Source organism: Ctenopharyngodon idella, chromosome 22 (assembly GCF_019924925.1).
Source record: "Ctenopharyngodon idella isolate HZGC_01 chromosome 22, HZGC01, whole genome shotgun sequence".
NCBI classification, from domain to species: Eukaryota; Metazoa; Chordata; class Actinopteri; order Cypriniformes; family Xenocyprididae; genus Ctenopharyngodon; species Ctenopharyngodon idella.
In genome coordinates, this window is record NC_067241.1 from 6,311,772 (window position 1) to 6,328,545 (window position 16,774).

The 16,774-nt window shown below is 37.9% G+C and overlaps 1 protein-coding gene across 3 annotated transcripts in view; it reads right to left on the reverse strand.

Moving 5' to 3' along the window:
• Positions 1 to 16,774, reverse strand: part of samd11 (sterile alpha motif domain containing 11) — a 76,442-nt gene that overhangs the window by 29,676 nt on the left and 29,992 nt on the right. For all 3 annotated transcript variants that reach the window (XM_051880349.1, XM_051880348.1, XM_051880347.1), the window contains 2 exons: positions 14,945 to 15,117; positions 3,018 to 3,127 (listed from right to left, as the gene is read on the reverse strand). In XM_051880349.1, the coding sequence (XP_051736309.1) occupies positions 3,018 to 3,127; positions 14,945 to 15,117 (283 nt within the window). The remainder of the gene's footprint in view (positions 1 to 3,017; positions 3,128 to 14,944; positions 15,118 to 16,774) is intronic.

The following is a 16,774-nucleotide window of genomic DNA, read 5'->3' on the forward strand; positions in this document are numbered from 1 at the left end:
CGGCAGTCGGCTGGCTTCCTCTTCCTCCGCCTGTCTCGCGACTCCACACTGCAGTCCACCCTCCCTTGATACCATACGACGCTCTGCTCATTCATTTGTTCTGCACTTTTCCAACCTTTTCTTCTCTCTCTCTCGCTCAACCACATACCCACAGAAGAAGTCAGACTTGAAAGGAAGTAAAAGAGACTGTGTGACGGAGAAAAAAAAAGCTGTTGGGAGTCTCACAGCTGAACATGGAAAAATGTACACTTATGTTTGCATTGATTTAAGCTTATATAAGGTCAACCTTTAACATATTGATGCATCCAACATGCTCTGCTTTGCAACTTATTGCCACGCTGTGGTAAAATGCAAAATGCAATAAATGTGAATTATTCTGATCATGCAAAAAGAAAAAAAATATGCACGTCCAAATGGGTCTGTTCTATCCGTTCGACCATTAACCTGGCCCAGGGACGGAGGCTCTCTAATTTCACTGGCAGACAGAATTAGATGCGCTGGGTGATCGGATTGGACTTGTTTACAGACATGAGTCTAGCTGCTTACAGCACCCGTTAAACCTCTTTTAAATGCTCAAACTGACAGATTTTGGTCATCAGCCACGCTGCAGGTGGCTTCCGCTCTTATTCCTTTGTGTCGTCTTCAATTAAGATTAAGATTAACTGAGCATCTTCCATTTAAGTTATGGGAGAATTATACTAGTCATGTTTTTAACCCAACCCTTAGATCTCTAGTCTAGTATAACCTCCAGTCCAGTAAAGGTGGTTTGATCCATCTTCAGAGCCATTAGATCTGGACTGGGACTGTTTAATTCTGGGCCAATGCCACTGTAATAGGATTTAGTCACGTATATTCACATATGGCCATTTGTCCACAAACCAATAATAGGATCCTCCATAGTATGAATTAACTATGTAGTATTTACTACAACCTAAAGAGCTAAATCATTTTAATAATAAATTCTATAAATAAATAAATACATAGTGCAAACTAGAAAATGACTAAACTTAGTTAACATTTGAAATCAGAAGCTGTCTAACTGTAAACACTTATCGTTGGTAATAGTCATTTGAGACTTGTTATGAATTAAGAATTTTTTAAATATTTAATTAAATAAATAACAATAAATAAACAATTTAATCCATTGATTAATTAACATTTAAAAAAAAAATATATATATATATATATATTTTTTTTTTTTTTTTTTTTTTTTTTTTCAATATTTTTATATATATATAGGTCATTGATGAATAAGGTTTTTAAAAGTGTAAAAAAAACTAATGGAAATTAATTTTGAAGTTTTATGTGTTAACATGTTTTAAGTGTTAAGTTTTTGTGTTATGTTTTAAGTGTTAACAATGAGATTATGTGGTTTTTATAATCAATTAACACTGTTTTGGTCATTTTTTACTAGATGGACAAAATTTGTCACCAAAAAATTCATTCGGTTTAACCAAAATTTTTGGTTATACTGAATGACAATATTTTCAAGCAATGCTAGCAGGCTGATATCTAGCTAGCTAGCAAAAGGAAAATTAAACATTTTATATTTAGTACAAGTTGTAAAAATATTACAACATTTTCCATGTTTTATGGCGGTTATACCGAATGACCTGATGTTTCGGGACATGCGTATGAGCAAGTGAAAACATGAATTTTTCAAATAGTTAAGAGAGAGTTAGTAACATTGCTTCATGACCATGTGGTCCTTTGCAGGTTTTTGAATGATATTGACCGCATGACTTGATCCAAAATGGTCCCTTTATTTTGGTTACTCCAAATGACATCAATGAAATTAATTTTTCCGGACGTTCTTTCTCATAACAAAGCAACGACTTCTACACATAATTTTAATACCATTTTGCACTATGTTGATATATGATGTTATAAAATCATGCCAGATTAAAAAAATATACATTTATTAAATTTTAAGATATTTTAATCACAAATGAAATGGCTGTATTAGCCTTTGGATGGTTAAACCAAATGACCTTTTGACACTTCAAAATCTTTGAAATACCTTTATATGTAAAAGTGATCTAGTTGTACTACCTTACATACTTTGGATGTCATATCTTTGTTTTTTATTATTATTAAGGCCTTTGGACAAAAAAATGACCCATCACGTCATTGACCCATATATTATATATTATATAATATATAATGTGGGTGACCATGTGGTTCAGACTTGTATATAAACTCTAATTAAGACTATAATAAGTATAAATATATTTAAATACCATTTTGTATATATTGCTATTGTTATTAAAATAAATTACATTAAAATAGTAAAAATTAATAAATAAACTTTTTAAAAATATTAAAATGCAACATAAATCCTCAAACAATACATTAAAGCATAGCTGTAAAACCAGACTGATCAAAATTACTTAACCCTTGAGTGACCATGTGGTTCAGATTACCAACGAGATTAACGCACAGTATGTCCGGTAGTCCTTCTGTTTGGTCCGAGATTAATGACAAATAAAGCTATTTACTGAGAGTAGTTTTAACGGTGGTTTAAGTTGTGTGCTAAGAGAGGCGAAGACAAGAGCATTAAGTAATGGAATGAAGATGGCCACAATGGAGCGAGTAATGAGCTTACAGCCCTCAATCATGCAAATTAAACCGAATTAAAATACTAACACGCAGCCAGTGTAATTGTTCTACATCAATCAAAGGATAAATCCTGTAAAAAACAGAATATGACGGCAATAAAACTGACTAATGTAGAGACAGAGAAAGCCATAGAAACAAGTATAGCAACAATCCAAGTCTATAGGTCAAATACTGCACATTTCACAGATTTGAGAAGTGTGTATCATAATCATAAAAGCGTTTTTCAACTCATGTTCATCCAGAACACTTCCTATTCATGTCCATGTGTCTGCTTTTGCTCCATAAGTATGTTTTCACTTCATAAGGGCCACAAACACATGGATAATAACATACCAGAACATTCATCTCCCATTTTGTGTAAATGTGTCTCAGGTGTGCTGTCTCTAGGTGTGTCCTACCTGAGTGTGCGGAGGCGAGGCTGAGGTCAGAGCAGGGCTGGCCCTCGGGCATGCCGTGCTGTCGGGTGTGGTGCAGGTTGGAGATGATCGTTGAGAGGTCACTGTCACGACTGAAAAAGGAAAGAGAAAGAAGGAGAAAGAAAAGGAGAGAGAGAGATAACAAGAAGAAGTGAGAGGAAGTAAATATTCCTAGGAATTCCTAATCTCAAACTCAAAGAAACAGCGCACGTACACACACCCTTTCAATAAAAAAACTACCAATTCTGTCCATTTAAACTGAAATGATCAAACTTACCCATTGAACACAACAAGAATGATGCAACAGCATAAATTAAATACAGAAATGTACTGTAATTCCACCACAAACAATCTCGACTGAATCAAACACGGCCGACCTGCTGCACTCCGGTCTGGTCCCTTGAAGCTGAAACGCTCTCTGCCTTTGGCTCTTTTGCTTTGCTTCTGCATTCATTGTCTTTTGGATTTTAAGCGTATAATGAGCGCTGACAGATTCCTGTGTCAAGCAATTTTGAGTTTCATCCAGTCTCATCTTCAACCTTAAGATGTTCTAATCAACACATTCAACTCATAAGCAGTTTATGAGCTTAAAACCAGGTGATTATGGTTTTTATGATCGCTCTGCTGAAATCGTTTGGGTCTCTGGAGGCGCGGGGGATGAGTGTAATCTCTAGAGATCTGCCATTTCATAAAGGAACCCGATAAGTGCCGAATAAAAGGGGCTGGTTTTAGCATTTAACATGTGCGTGTGGATTTAGACATTAGAATGGATAATAAAATCTGTATGTAATTCCAAAGATATTTAAGAAAGTATTTATGCCCTGGTGTCAAAAAGGCTTTATACGCAGCCTTGTATTGTATGACTGCAAACAGAGAACTGATCTTGTCAGCTGTTTTGGATGGGTGAAGAAACCGATGAATGCTTAGCTTGAGAGAACCCAAAGCCTAAACTTAATAAAATGTTTCAAATTTTATGAAAAATATTATATGATTTGTTTAGGGTCTCAGGGACCCCAGTTATACACACTATATATGTCATATATGTCATATGGAATGGTTTTATTATATATTTCAAAGTTAAGTAAAATTGACCCCTTACTAATATTTAACAACAATATCTGTAAAATGGGATTTAATTTGGTCAGAGGAACATATTAAAACAATTTGAATGGACAATATAAGGTTATTTTGAAAAAAATATATATTTTTAAATCTTTTTAAACCTATATTTTATTATCTTTTATAATTGTTTAAACATGATTCATATTCACCCTTTAAATAGACTTTTTTTTATATAATACTACATTTTATTATCTTTTACATTAATGTTTCTACACATGAATCATATACACACATTAAACATGAAAAAAGAGGGTTAAAGTACAGAGTTCTTTGCAGACTGATAAACTGATCCCAGGCCAGTACCGGCGTACACGCCACACACTTGTCTTCCTCGCTCAGGTCGTCTCTTCAAGGCCAACTGAAGGGTTTACAGATTAGGATTGGACAAGGCCATTCCCTCAACCTCCCTTCCTCCCTCCTTCCCCCTCTCATCCTTTCCTCACTCATCCTTCATTAACCCTTGTTAGTCCTGCTTGGGCCATGTTGTCTCTATAGAGAGTGATAGAAGAAGTGTGTCATTGAGGTATTTTAATGCAATCTGATTACAGCTGTGATCGCATTATAACGCATAATGATTTCAAATACCCGATTAGCATTTAGCAAATATCAGATGCATATCTCACAGTGCCTGGCGGTCTGTGGGGCGCACTAATGTCAACAGAGTTCTGAGGGATATTTTTATGGGCTGTCACAGGGCAGTCCAAATGCGTGAGCATATCCCTGCTGTGTGTGGCAGTCCAAATGCTAGTTTTACAGTCCATAGATTACAGGCTGGGTTTCAGTAATGTCAGCCTGCCACGCTTTCAGTTCGGCTACAAACAACACAGCACGTACAGGAATTTATTCTCCATGACCGAACTGGGCTGCAAATTCACTTGTCATTCCGAGAATCCAAAAGACTGACAGAAATGCCATTGGTCAACTGTACGACACAAGATCTGATGCGCGATACTTATACATAATGACAGCATTCACTGAGCAATATTATGTTAAACAAATTATGATATTATCTTAAGTTCTGACAATATTGTAATGTCAGGAGTTAAACGAGCATTTTTAAATGCAAATTATTAAAAATAATTTGAAAAATTATTACAAAAAAACTTGTCAATTACAATACATACATAAAATATTAAACAAAATTATATATATATATATATAATGAAAATACTGTCATTTAAAAATACTATTTAATTTAAAAACAATATGTGTGTGTGTGTGTGTGTGTGTGTGTGTGTGTGTGTGTGTGTGTGTGTGAGAGTGTGTGTGTGTGTGTATATATATATATATATATATATATATATATATATATATATAAGGGGGACAAAATATTATTGTATATAATATATACATATATATATATATATATACAAATATAAACATAAATATATACTTTTTTACTAATATAAAAATACTGTTTTAAATTAAATACTATTTAAATACTATTAATACTATAAACACTATTAAATACAATAAATATAATTATACAATATATATATTATACATTATATATTATACATAAATATAGACCTTTTTTTTTTTACTAATATAGAGAATGAATACAGACAATACAGCGAAAGCACAATCACTTTCAAGAATAGTACAAGAATAAAAATCTATGATTGAAAATGTCATATTTCATTTGAGGCTGGCAACTCCCAGAAAAATAAAAGATAAATTAGACTGAAATAAATCAATAGAAGAAACAAATTCCCTGCAAAGTGATTTCACAGAATATGCTACATTTATACAAGTTACACCATAGAAAACACCCAAACAGCTTTAACAAACTCTAGTAGAAACTTTTGAAATAGCGTTTAGATTTAAGTATTATTCAAAAATTCACATTTGTCTATTCTAATTTGGCAACAGTGCTACAGAATATGAAAAACTTGCATGAAACTATGCTACTCTGTGTAACGCAAAGATCCATTTAACCTTTATCTAGGAAACAACTCTGCCGTTCTCTATAGGTCATCCAAGTTCCACCATCCATCCCCTTAACAGGGCATCAGTCCAAACAACAGCTCCATCTTCCAGCTCCCGCTCTGGCAGCTAAGGAAGGCTATTATCCTCAGACGGAGGCTCTGCAGTGAGCTCACTAAGCAAGGACATTGTTAGCAGGTTAATTAGCACACTTTTTCTGGGCTGTCCCGGTGTGCGCCGCTAATGAGGCCTCCCACGACTGGCGGCCAAGGTCATAATCTGCGTCAGGGCTGGAGCTAAGACCCGGCCGCCTGAGTCAGCGATCCCACACAGGGGAGCACAGGGCGGACCTGACAACTCCGCTTAGGACATGAGCTGCGGCTTATCGCGCAGTGAAGACGATCAGCATAATCTCCACCTAAACTGGTCAATATCTCTTACACTTCCCCGTCAACCGCACAGACACTTTGCCCCAGATATGATCCACTGTGAGAGGACGTTTCCTGTTTATATCTAACATCTTTAACTTTTTAAATTAAGTTGTGACCTATTTAGCAGCTATATCATGTAAAAAAAAAATGGTCGGCTGGTCATTATAATGATATATACAGTCTAAGCGAAGAAATGTGTCAATGAGCAGAAAATATGCTATACTATAACACCGCAATATGTCTGTGACACAATTTAATACATGTTTTGACATAACAGCCACACAGTGGTTGCCAAGGAATGTTGTGACTTAATTTAATAAGCATTAACATAGAATTTAACTAATGTGTAGTGAGCTTGGCATTACTATTGTACATGTTTATTTAATGTATAACATTTCTTTTGCTGAATTCCCAGCTAAATTGAATATACTATGAAAAAAAATGTACCATTACCATGATATAACATTTTGGAAACACTGCTCACCCCCTGTGGCTGGTGCATGAGGAAAGCAAATGTTATGGCAGAGATTTTTTGAGTAAAATACCATATTTGGAAGGTGCCAAAAAATGAATCAGAGGCATTCAATGCAGCTTCAGAGTCAGTGCTTTACAACAAAATGAAAATCCGTGACACCACAACGAACAGCAAAACATCTTTCCGATGCCAGAAAGATATGGGTTTTTGCATCAACTGTGTTGTTGCTGGTAGCAGACACATTTCCTCACCACAGCACTCTCATGCAGAGCTGAAAGCACTTCCATCTGTTCTTGACGTGCATCTGATATAGGAGCACTAGGCCTAGGAGTAGGGTTTGTGGTTGAATGTGGAGAAAACCAGCTGCACACCTGCACAAAGCTTTGCTTAACTCTGAACTGTGATTCAAATGCTGCTAAAGGGATAAAGTCCTGCTATAGGTACCTGTTCAGTGGGTTTAAAGGAATAGTTCACCCAAAAATGAAAATGATTCACTGATAATCTTCCCCTCCAGTGAGCTCTGCTCAAGACCCGCTACAACCGAATCACTCATTCAATAACTCAAGAACCGGATCAGTGAACGAATCATTCAAATTTGTTTTGTGAACTGAATAGATTCATTGAACAGATGCAACTCAAAAAGAATGATTTGCTCACTAATCAGTGATACAGACTATAGATGTTTAATAAATATCAAATGGACTACTTTTATGAGAATTTTATGGTGATTTTGCACTTTTTCTTGAAGCTTGAAAGCTCTAGTCCTCATTCATTGTAACTGCAAATGAAAAGTAAAATAATTGATATTGCTCCAAGGTAAAAACATGATGGTGAGTAGATGACACAATTTTCATTTTTGACTGAACTGTTCCTCTAAGAAAATGCTTGTTTTGTTCACAAATGGCTGGGCATTCAAATATGACAGGGGCAACATCTGGATGAAAGGCATCTGATGAATGGCAGGTATCCAAGAACTGACTTGAGTTTAAGGCAACACGGAAGGCCATTGGACAGACATGGTGTTCCTCATGGTAGCGGGAGCGTCAGGGAGGGAAATAGTGCCAGCGCAAGTGCCCCTGCAGTGACATGAGACGAGAGCTGGCGCCAGATATAGAGGTCACACGGAGAGTTGGCAGACTGGGCATCCTGACGCCAGGGCTTACACCATTACTGAACACAGCGTTGATAGTCTCACCCTGACACACACACACACAAAGCGGTGCCAAGCAGAAAGTGGCAAGGCATGTGGAGAGGATGCCTCCGTTTTACAGAAAGTGACAGACGTTTTGCACTATGAACTAGCGCTGTACAAAAAAAGCAGAAAATGCTACAAAATTGAAAATTTTACTTTTACTTTTACTAAACAATTGTGCTGAACACTCATTCCATGTCCACATACATACTGCCCACTGAAACCAGTACAGTAAAAAAAAAAAAAAAAAAAAATGCTAGAATGGCAAGAAAAATCAAAACTTTGAGGGGGGGATCAATATTTCTCAGTATTTTTTTTAAACAACAAAAAAAACCATTTGTTGTTATTCTGCTCACATTCAGACCAAGTAGCCAGGCCTCAGCTAGCGAGGAGAGCAATAAATAAATATCGAAACAGATACATAAATAAATGAGAGTGCAGTGCGTTCTCCTGAGCTTTCCTGTTGTTCCTGCCTTATAAAAGCTGATGAGAGGTCGATAAGCATGCGGGAACCCAGAAAAGTAGAAGTGGAACGAAACATTATTTCGCCACATTGAACGTTGCGGTGTTGGATAATTTGAAATGTGAACAGCGGAAAAAGTCTGAGAGCTGTGAGATGTGGTGCAACGTCTTTTAAAAGACAGCTGCTCTCAGTAGATGTGACATTAATGACATTGATTAACTCATGTGGCTGAAGCAAAACCAATCAAAGGAGATGCTAACAGGAAAACAACACCTGATTAAAACATCTTTACTGGTTTAACTACTTACTCTCTCTTGACAGGCAAGGGAAACGTAGTGAGTAGGGATGTGTGTTCATTTCCTAGGAGCGTAAATGTATCGCATTGCTTATAACAAAGTGATTTACAATGCAGAGGGATTTTAAAGCAACAAGTGGTCTACAGTTACATTCAAAGCAGTTTTATTGTTTTAATAAACTACGATGACCTGAATGACTGAAAACCTTTGTAGAATTAGCGGAATCACAAACAAAAGCTTGGTTCACCCAAACTCTGACAAAGACATAAAATGAAAGTACAAAATATATTTCACGCCAAAAGTATTCAAAGTCTGAGGGAAAAGAGTCTAAGAGTCTAAATTATTCTATGATTCCTTGAATGATAGCAATGAGTTAAAAAAAAATTTTATAGCTTCAAAAAAGTAAAAAGTTCACAGAGGCGCATTTTGCGATGCGTGTTCTTGTACTAAAAATTTGGATTTCCAGCCCTATGAATTTAGAAGTTGCGGATATAAATAAACAAAACAGTTGTACCGTATGTAGCGGGATGCATTTGTCCATTTCTAAAAACAGGGTTTTAAACGGCACTAGTTTTCCTGTAAATAGTAAACTGTAGAACGTTAAGTCTACAGCTGTTTCTTAGGGAGAGCCCTGGACATTCAAAAAGTTCCAGAACTGGAACCCAACCACTAATTATTGCCTTAAAAGAAGGTTCTTTCCAGGAATCCTACAGCATCACGTCCCCTTCCCAGCAGTGTGTCGTGCAACGCTCCAGAACTGTACAGGGAAATGCCTTAACAAAACAGATGAATGAATGGAGCACATGGTCACATCATTTAAAGTAAACTTTTGAGTACACATCATTTCCTCCGGTGGACCACACAAATGACTGAATATGAACGATTCTACTAAACCTACTAAGCCAAACAAACCAAAAAACAGCCCTTTTGTAAAAAGAAAACGTAATCATCAGCCGAATGTCTTTGCGAGTGCAAAAAAAACCTTTAAAGGAAAATTATTCACAACCAGGCTACTAGCCATCCCTTGTAAACGTATAGCATGTGGGTCTATTGTTTTGTCTGTTGTACATTAGAATAAAATTTCCAAAAATACCAAAAACACTGGTGTCGAGACACTCAACAATATCACTATAATTTAAAAAACAGTTTAAGCGTCAGATGAAAATGCCCTTGACTGTACATACCAGCATTTTAAGAGCCTGGCCAGTTACAGTGCGCTAAAGACGCCGGTTTGGGTTGGCTTCAGTCCTGAGGTTTGGACCAGCTGATTTCCACTTCTGGCTAGCCGAGTGCTTACATTCAGGTCCAGACAGCCACCAGGGAAGAGGACGGCAAGCCTTGCTGGACAAACGCTTCTAATGCTAAACACAGACAGGTCAGGCCCTTCTCTGAAGAGGCCGCAGAAACCCGGGGGAAGACAGACAGTATTTCTATCCAGACAGGTGCAACAGTTGTCTGATTTATTTCCTTTCCCTGTCCCTCGTGCTCAAGGGGAGGGTCCACCATTCTGGAATCAACCTGCCTCCTCCTCCCCTCCTTCATCTAATCCACTTATGTTTCTGCACTTAGTTTTTTCCATAGGTTGTAAATAAGAAAAAAATCAACAAAAATCATGAGAGTATCCTAAGTTAATCAGCAGTTAAATGCCAGGTAGTTTTACACAAGAGATGAAATTGGCTTTATAATTACATTAGCATTATTATAATAGAAAATATGTGATGGGCAATCTTTTTTGGAGGCTTTTCTTAGCAGGTTGTCCTCTGAGTAAGTATACTATCTTATATAATCCATGATGGTTACTCAGTAATGACCCAGACAAGCAGTCAGCACTTCTCAAAGCCCTGGTGTTGACACACCTGACTGTGCACAGGTAGGCTTCAGGAAATGATTGGCATGACCTTGAAGACTAATACTATGACAAACATCTCACACCTGCAAATTTTATTGATAAAGCATATCGCGAAAGTGTTCGTTTTTTAGATAGGATGGCAGTCGATGCATGCCGTCGTCTTTATCAGTTGATTTTACTTACATTTCAAAGATTATAAAACCAAGCCTGTTATTCTGTTATTCAGTATGGTATTTATGCAGATATTCTAGTGCATCATGACCCGAAGACCCTCAACCTCCACATGTGAAATCACTAAAATAAAGGAATATAAAAGACGAAGCTAAGGCGGTACACTTCAGCCTAAGCACAGCATGTTTTCGAAGAGAGAAAGGTCTGTTTCCCTGCAGGATACAGGAGGACTGAGGACTAATCACCCATAAACCTGCTGGCCATTAACATTAATCTGGTTAAAAGATATAGGGAGTCTTCTTTAAGGTGTCAATGTGTACCAGCTTTTCTCACGGCAGTGGCTGGAAATCCCTTGAAAACTGAATGCACACTATTGCGGAAAAGTATTCGTCGGCCTCATCCGAAATTGCACAAATTTTGGTTTAAAATACCTTTAAGCAGAATGTTAAAGTACAGTGGGGTCCAAAAGTCTATGTGGAGTCCACATAGAAAATCTGAGAAAATATTATTTAAACCTGAGAATAAACAAAGTTTTAGGATTTAAAAAATTTAAAACAAAGAAACATTGGCATAAAATGAATAACAAATATTTCAGATTCCTCCCCATTTCTACATCACCAATCCAAGTAAATTTGTGGCACTGATCATGTGAACTACTTTATACAGATGGTCAGATGTTCTTCTTCCACTGACGCTCAAGATGTTCATTTCAAATCATGCAGGAGAACATGATCATCAGGTTTGGCAAACTTGTGTAGTGCATGCAGCTAAAGTGCTGCTGTCATTAAAGCAAAAGAGAAAAACAAATACGAAGACATTCTGAAATTCATTTAAATGCTACTTTTCATTCAAAATGTTAAGCTGATAATATAGTTTGCAATGAAAACATTGCATTAAATTAAAAAAATGTGTATGTATATATATATATATATATATATGTATATATATACACAGTATAAGCAGATACATTTGGACTGAAGAAACACTAAGCACACTCTACCACAACACTAATATAAACTGCAAATGATGAGGCGTAAATACGATCAAACGCAAAAAAGAATTCCCCATCCTTCACCATCCATTGACTAAATCCAATTTGTTAAGACCCCTCCACAACTCACTTACCCAGTCCAGCTCAATGGAAATTGAATTTCATAGATTGAACATCCCATTATCTCTTTCGGTCAGATCCTCATCTGAGTAAAGTAGGGGTGAGGTGAGCGGCCCCGGAACAGAGGAGAGACGTGGCTCCTCGCAGTCCGCCGCCTTTAACAGGGTAAAAGCCCTAGATATTAGTCATAAGTGTTCTTTAAATTCATTAGCATCTTCACACGCGGGCGTCTGAAGTGTTGGGGGGAGATCACTGTAATGAGTTTAGCTGGCCGGTTCTGGTTCCTGCGCCGTCCTCGATGTCACAGGGTAAGTGGCTGCTAGGAGCCAGCGGCTCGGGGTTGAGTGAAAGAAGTGACCAAGAAAGTCTTGCAGATGAGGGCTTATATTTGTACCTGGGCATTCAGGGCTGATCCGCTCCAAGGTAAGAACTCGGAGCCCTTCTTTATTCCACAACATAATCATATTCAAGTTACGCTTGAACACGTGGTGTTTTCAATGCACAGCACAGTATATGCAACCTCACATCACTCAGTTTTGGCCAATGATGTCTTTAATGAATATGACAGCTAGCTAGCATACTGTGTTAGCTTGTAGGGCTCAACAAAAAGGACTGATCCAGCTATGACCTGCCTATGCTGGAAGAGGGCATGTCCTCATACATATGTATAGGCTGCCTTGAGAATGATATCCTAACAGTGCTGTGTAATGACCCAAATGTACCGATTAACACCAATGGGCATAAACCCAAGCCTCTTACACTCAACTGACTCAACCATAGGAATTCATTCGCCATTTACTGCAGCAAAAAAGTCTATAAGTGCACCCTAAATAAATAAAATTATCGCTATAAGCATTGGCGGTTGCTTTAAGAAAACCTGACAGGAGCTAGGGCTAACCAAGACATTTTTAGCAAGAGCCGAGTGGCTAATGAGAAAAGGAGAACATTGTCTTCTCTTACTCCTCTCATTAGAAGCACTGAAGCTTTCTGGAGATTTAACTATCCAGCATAGCGCAACAGACACCGCCAACACAAACTCTCACTGCAAACACCATCGAAACTGCTGCTGACACTTCCATTCAAAAAACGTGAGTATAAAATCACCTAAAGACCCTCGAAAGCCAGAAAGCCTGCAGTCTCGAAGCAACAGCTAGCTTTGAAAGGCATGCTCTAATGATTAAAGGAAACTTAATAATAGATCAGAACCTCAAGGCCGGGTTTTTCAACAAGTTCTTTAGTACAAGCGGAGATGGTCTGACAAAAACGTGGTTCCCCAGACTCACCTGCCAGGGCTGACATCTGCTGGCTAGTTATCACCTGTAATGCATTTAGGCAGAGCGAAAACACTGGCGGAAAAACCGTTTGCTTTAGCCACTGCTCTTAGCTCAATGCTGCACTGACCGCAGGCTCATAAGCTTCTTCAGGTTTGTGTGCCAGAGAGGAGGGAGGCCAAACACAGCTCATGAAGATTTAATGAACACTGAATTCCCTCGCACTGATTGAAGACGGAGATGTGGAACTTGTAGCACATCACTGGATGAATTTTACTTTTTGTGGAAAGAAGAAATTATGACTGTTCTAAAAACTGGGAAACTTAATCATGCTCCCTCATTTGGGCCAAATTTTAAGGCAACATTTCATACATACTTCACAGAGACCGCAATCCCAGAATGCATTGCAATGGACTCAATAAAACAAACTTAACACTAAAAAGTATCAATATTTGTGCTTAGAGTGAGTGGAGTAACTCAGTAGTAGACGTTCACTTCTTTTAAATTAATCTAGTTTATCAATATTAAACTGCTCTAGCCAGATTGTTATAGCATAAATGGCATGGCATGACAAACATACCATGGTATATCATGGTATACCATGGTACTCAATGATCACTACAACATTTATATGGTACTTTCAGGTACTAACCAAAAATACCACCAAGGTCCCACCATAGTACATGTGCAGAAACACTGACATAAAATGCTGTGGTAAACAGCAAACTAAGTTAAACATCATGGTAATGTCAACCAAGAACGCCAACTATGAAGATAACTATAGCAATAACTACTTTAGGGTCAAATTTTAGGGTTATGTCATCTGCCCCTGGATTTTGATTGGCTGTCAATGTTTTTATCGTTCATCAGCTATAAAAATAATTCTGAAAGTGATTCCAATGATGTCTTTCCTCTGTTGTTATTGTTATAGCTGTGGTATGGACTGCATTATTCTCATAGAATTAGAATGATTATTAAAACTTTATAGTTACAGATATTGTGCTTGATGTGAACTGCCCTTTAGTCGTTGGTGACCAAGTACTCTCTTGCTTCCGACATTCTTTAGCAAGTGCTATGACCAAAATAGAATAACATGCGGTTAAGGGCACAAACAGAAATATTAAAGGTGTGAAATTTAACTAACTCACACCAGGAAACATCAGGTGAAAACTTTCAAACCATTCTGAGATCTATGGCATCAAGAAAGTTGCCACATGGCTGTAAATACCTCATCAACAATATCACTTTTCATATAGTTCATGAGAAGACCCCATGTTTATTTCTGTGTATGTATCCTGTGGGCTCCCAAGCATGGGTATTTAGAGTTGGCACATCCTGTGTGTGCCTGTAGTGTCTGCCAAAAGAGTAAATGAGTGTATTTGTGTGTGTTAGAGGGTATGTGTGTGTCAAAATAGGGGACTATGAGGGTAAAGACCTAAGGGTTCTTTAAAGATCTTTGGTGGTATACCGATGTCTGATATGGCTAACCCCTTTCCGGCAGATGATGGTTGATGTATCAATCCCTGGCACTGGGATTGGCACTCTACTTTATGCCCACCCACACTCTCACACACATAGACACACACACACACAAATTCTCACCTCTTTCTCATGATAGTGTAATGCAGCTCTTCTTGTTTGATGTCTGCATGATCTCCACTGGCCCGCTCGCTGCCCTCGCTGTCGTCACTGCTGAAAACGGAGGCCAGCTCCTTTTTGGGCACCCGTGTTGGCGGCAAGGGGATGGTGCGTTTCTCTGCCAGTCGCCCACGGTTCTGCAGGAGCACAGAGGGGACAGACAGACTGAGACTCTGGGAACAGCCTTCTCTGATTTTACTGGCTTGAGCTGCGGTACAGAGAAATGGCTAATGTTCCCGATCCGTCACACTTTCAATTCTCTTTAGGCTGATAAAACACATTCTGAATGTATTACTGTTGTGTTTGTTATGTTTGTTTCACTAAAACTGATTCATCAAAGGCTAGAGTTTTTGGTACACACATAAAAAACTTAAAGCAATGTGAATTCATAATTTTCCCAAGCAGATACACTACTCTATTTTGTCATTTAGCACAGGGGTTTTGAATCTGGAGAACCCCAGGATGCCGCAAAAGTAAATAAATAAATGAAAAAAAATAGCTAAATATAAATAAATAAATAGGACCAAATTGTTAATGTTTAATCTTAAATCATAATATTCTAACTCAATAATAGGGATCATCACATGGCACCAAAAAGTTTGAAAATCCCTGATTTAGCTGACACTTTTATTCAAAGCAATATCGGATAAATGACACAATGGTGATAGTTCAAGGAACTTGCAAACATGCAACCTTTTAGTTCGTTAGTCATTTATCTAACCACTAAGCTACATCACTCCTGATATTAACACCTTCTTATATTCTATAGTTGTAAACAATGACAATCTAAAGTTGCAGTTAAAGTTATTCCAGCAAATTCCAGCAAATAGTCATTCCAAATTCTCCCGATGTAATATGACCTAAATAGGTCATGAATCATGAATCACAGGTCACAAATCATGAAGTTATGACAGAATGAAGGGTGGAAATGCACTCCCTAAATAACAGCAAAATTCAGTCAGAGAGATCCATGCAGAGAGAGAGAGACCATTGATCCACGAGACCAGTGATGGAGGATGGGTGAGTAAACGGGACGTGATAGTGATTCGTTCTCTTCCTTTTCCCTCTATCCGTATCAGACATCTAAAGACAGCGAAGGATGAAGGGGATGAGAGGCCCTCAGGGTTTAGTGTGTGAAGCTGGGCGACCTTTAATGTGACCTGAAGGGGTCAGTGCAGATTTCTGTGCGTCTATCTCTATCCATGAGTGAGCAGAAAGGGAGAGAGGATTTGAAGGGAAAGAGAAGAAGAAGAAAAAGAAGAAAGAGGAAAAAACTGGTTGCAAAAACAGAATGGAAGAGTGGTGTGCAATATGTTGCCCAATAATCTAAGTAAAAGTACACAATTTTTGCCATGTGACCATATATTTATTCAACACCCATCATGCTACTTGTGACCAAGAGGTACACATGGGAAAATTGCTAAAAAATGACATAAAACTTATGTAAAAGAACATTTAATTTCATCTCGAACCGGTGCAGTGCAGCACGGCATGGGACTGTTCCTAGCCCTCCACCCTCCCCAGCACCACCTGCCTAGATCTGCTAAGGGATTCTCCCTTCTTTCGTTGCAGCAGCTTGCATTCTATTCACTGTATTTATGTGCATGTTTCAGCAGTAGCCTTCACTCATGCAGCAGCAACGTAGCAGATCTTGTCCGCCAAGACTAAGCCTATGTACATTCCATTCTTATTAACAAATGCTGTTTATATGCGTGTGTGTGTGTGTGTGTGTCTGAATTATTTGTAATACCATGGGGGGTGCCAAATGTGTTGAGGTAAGCTGTGTCAGTGTCT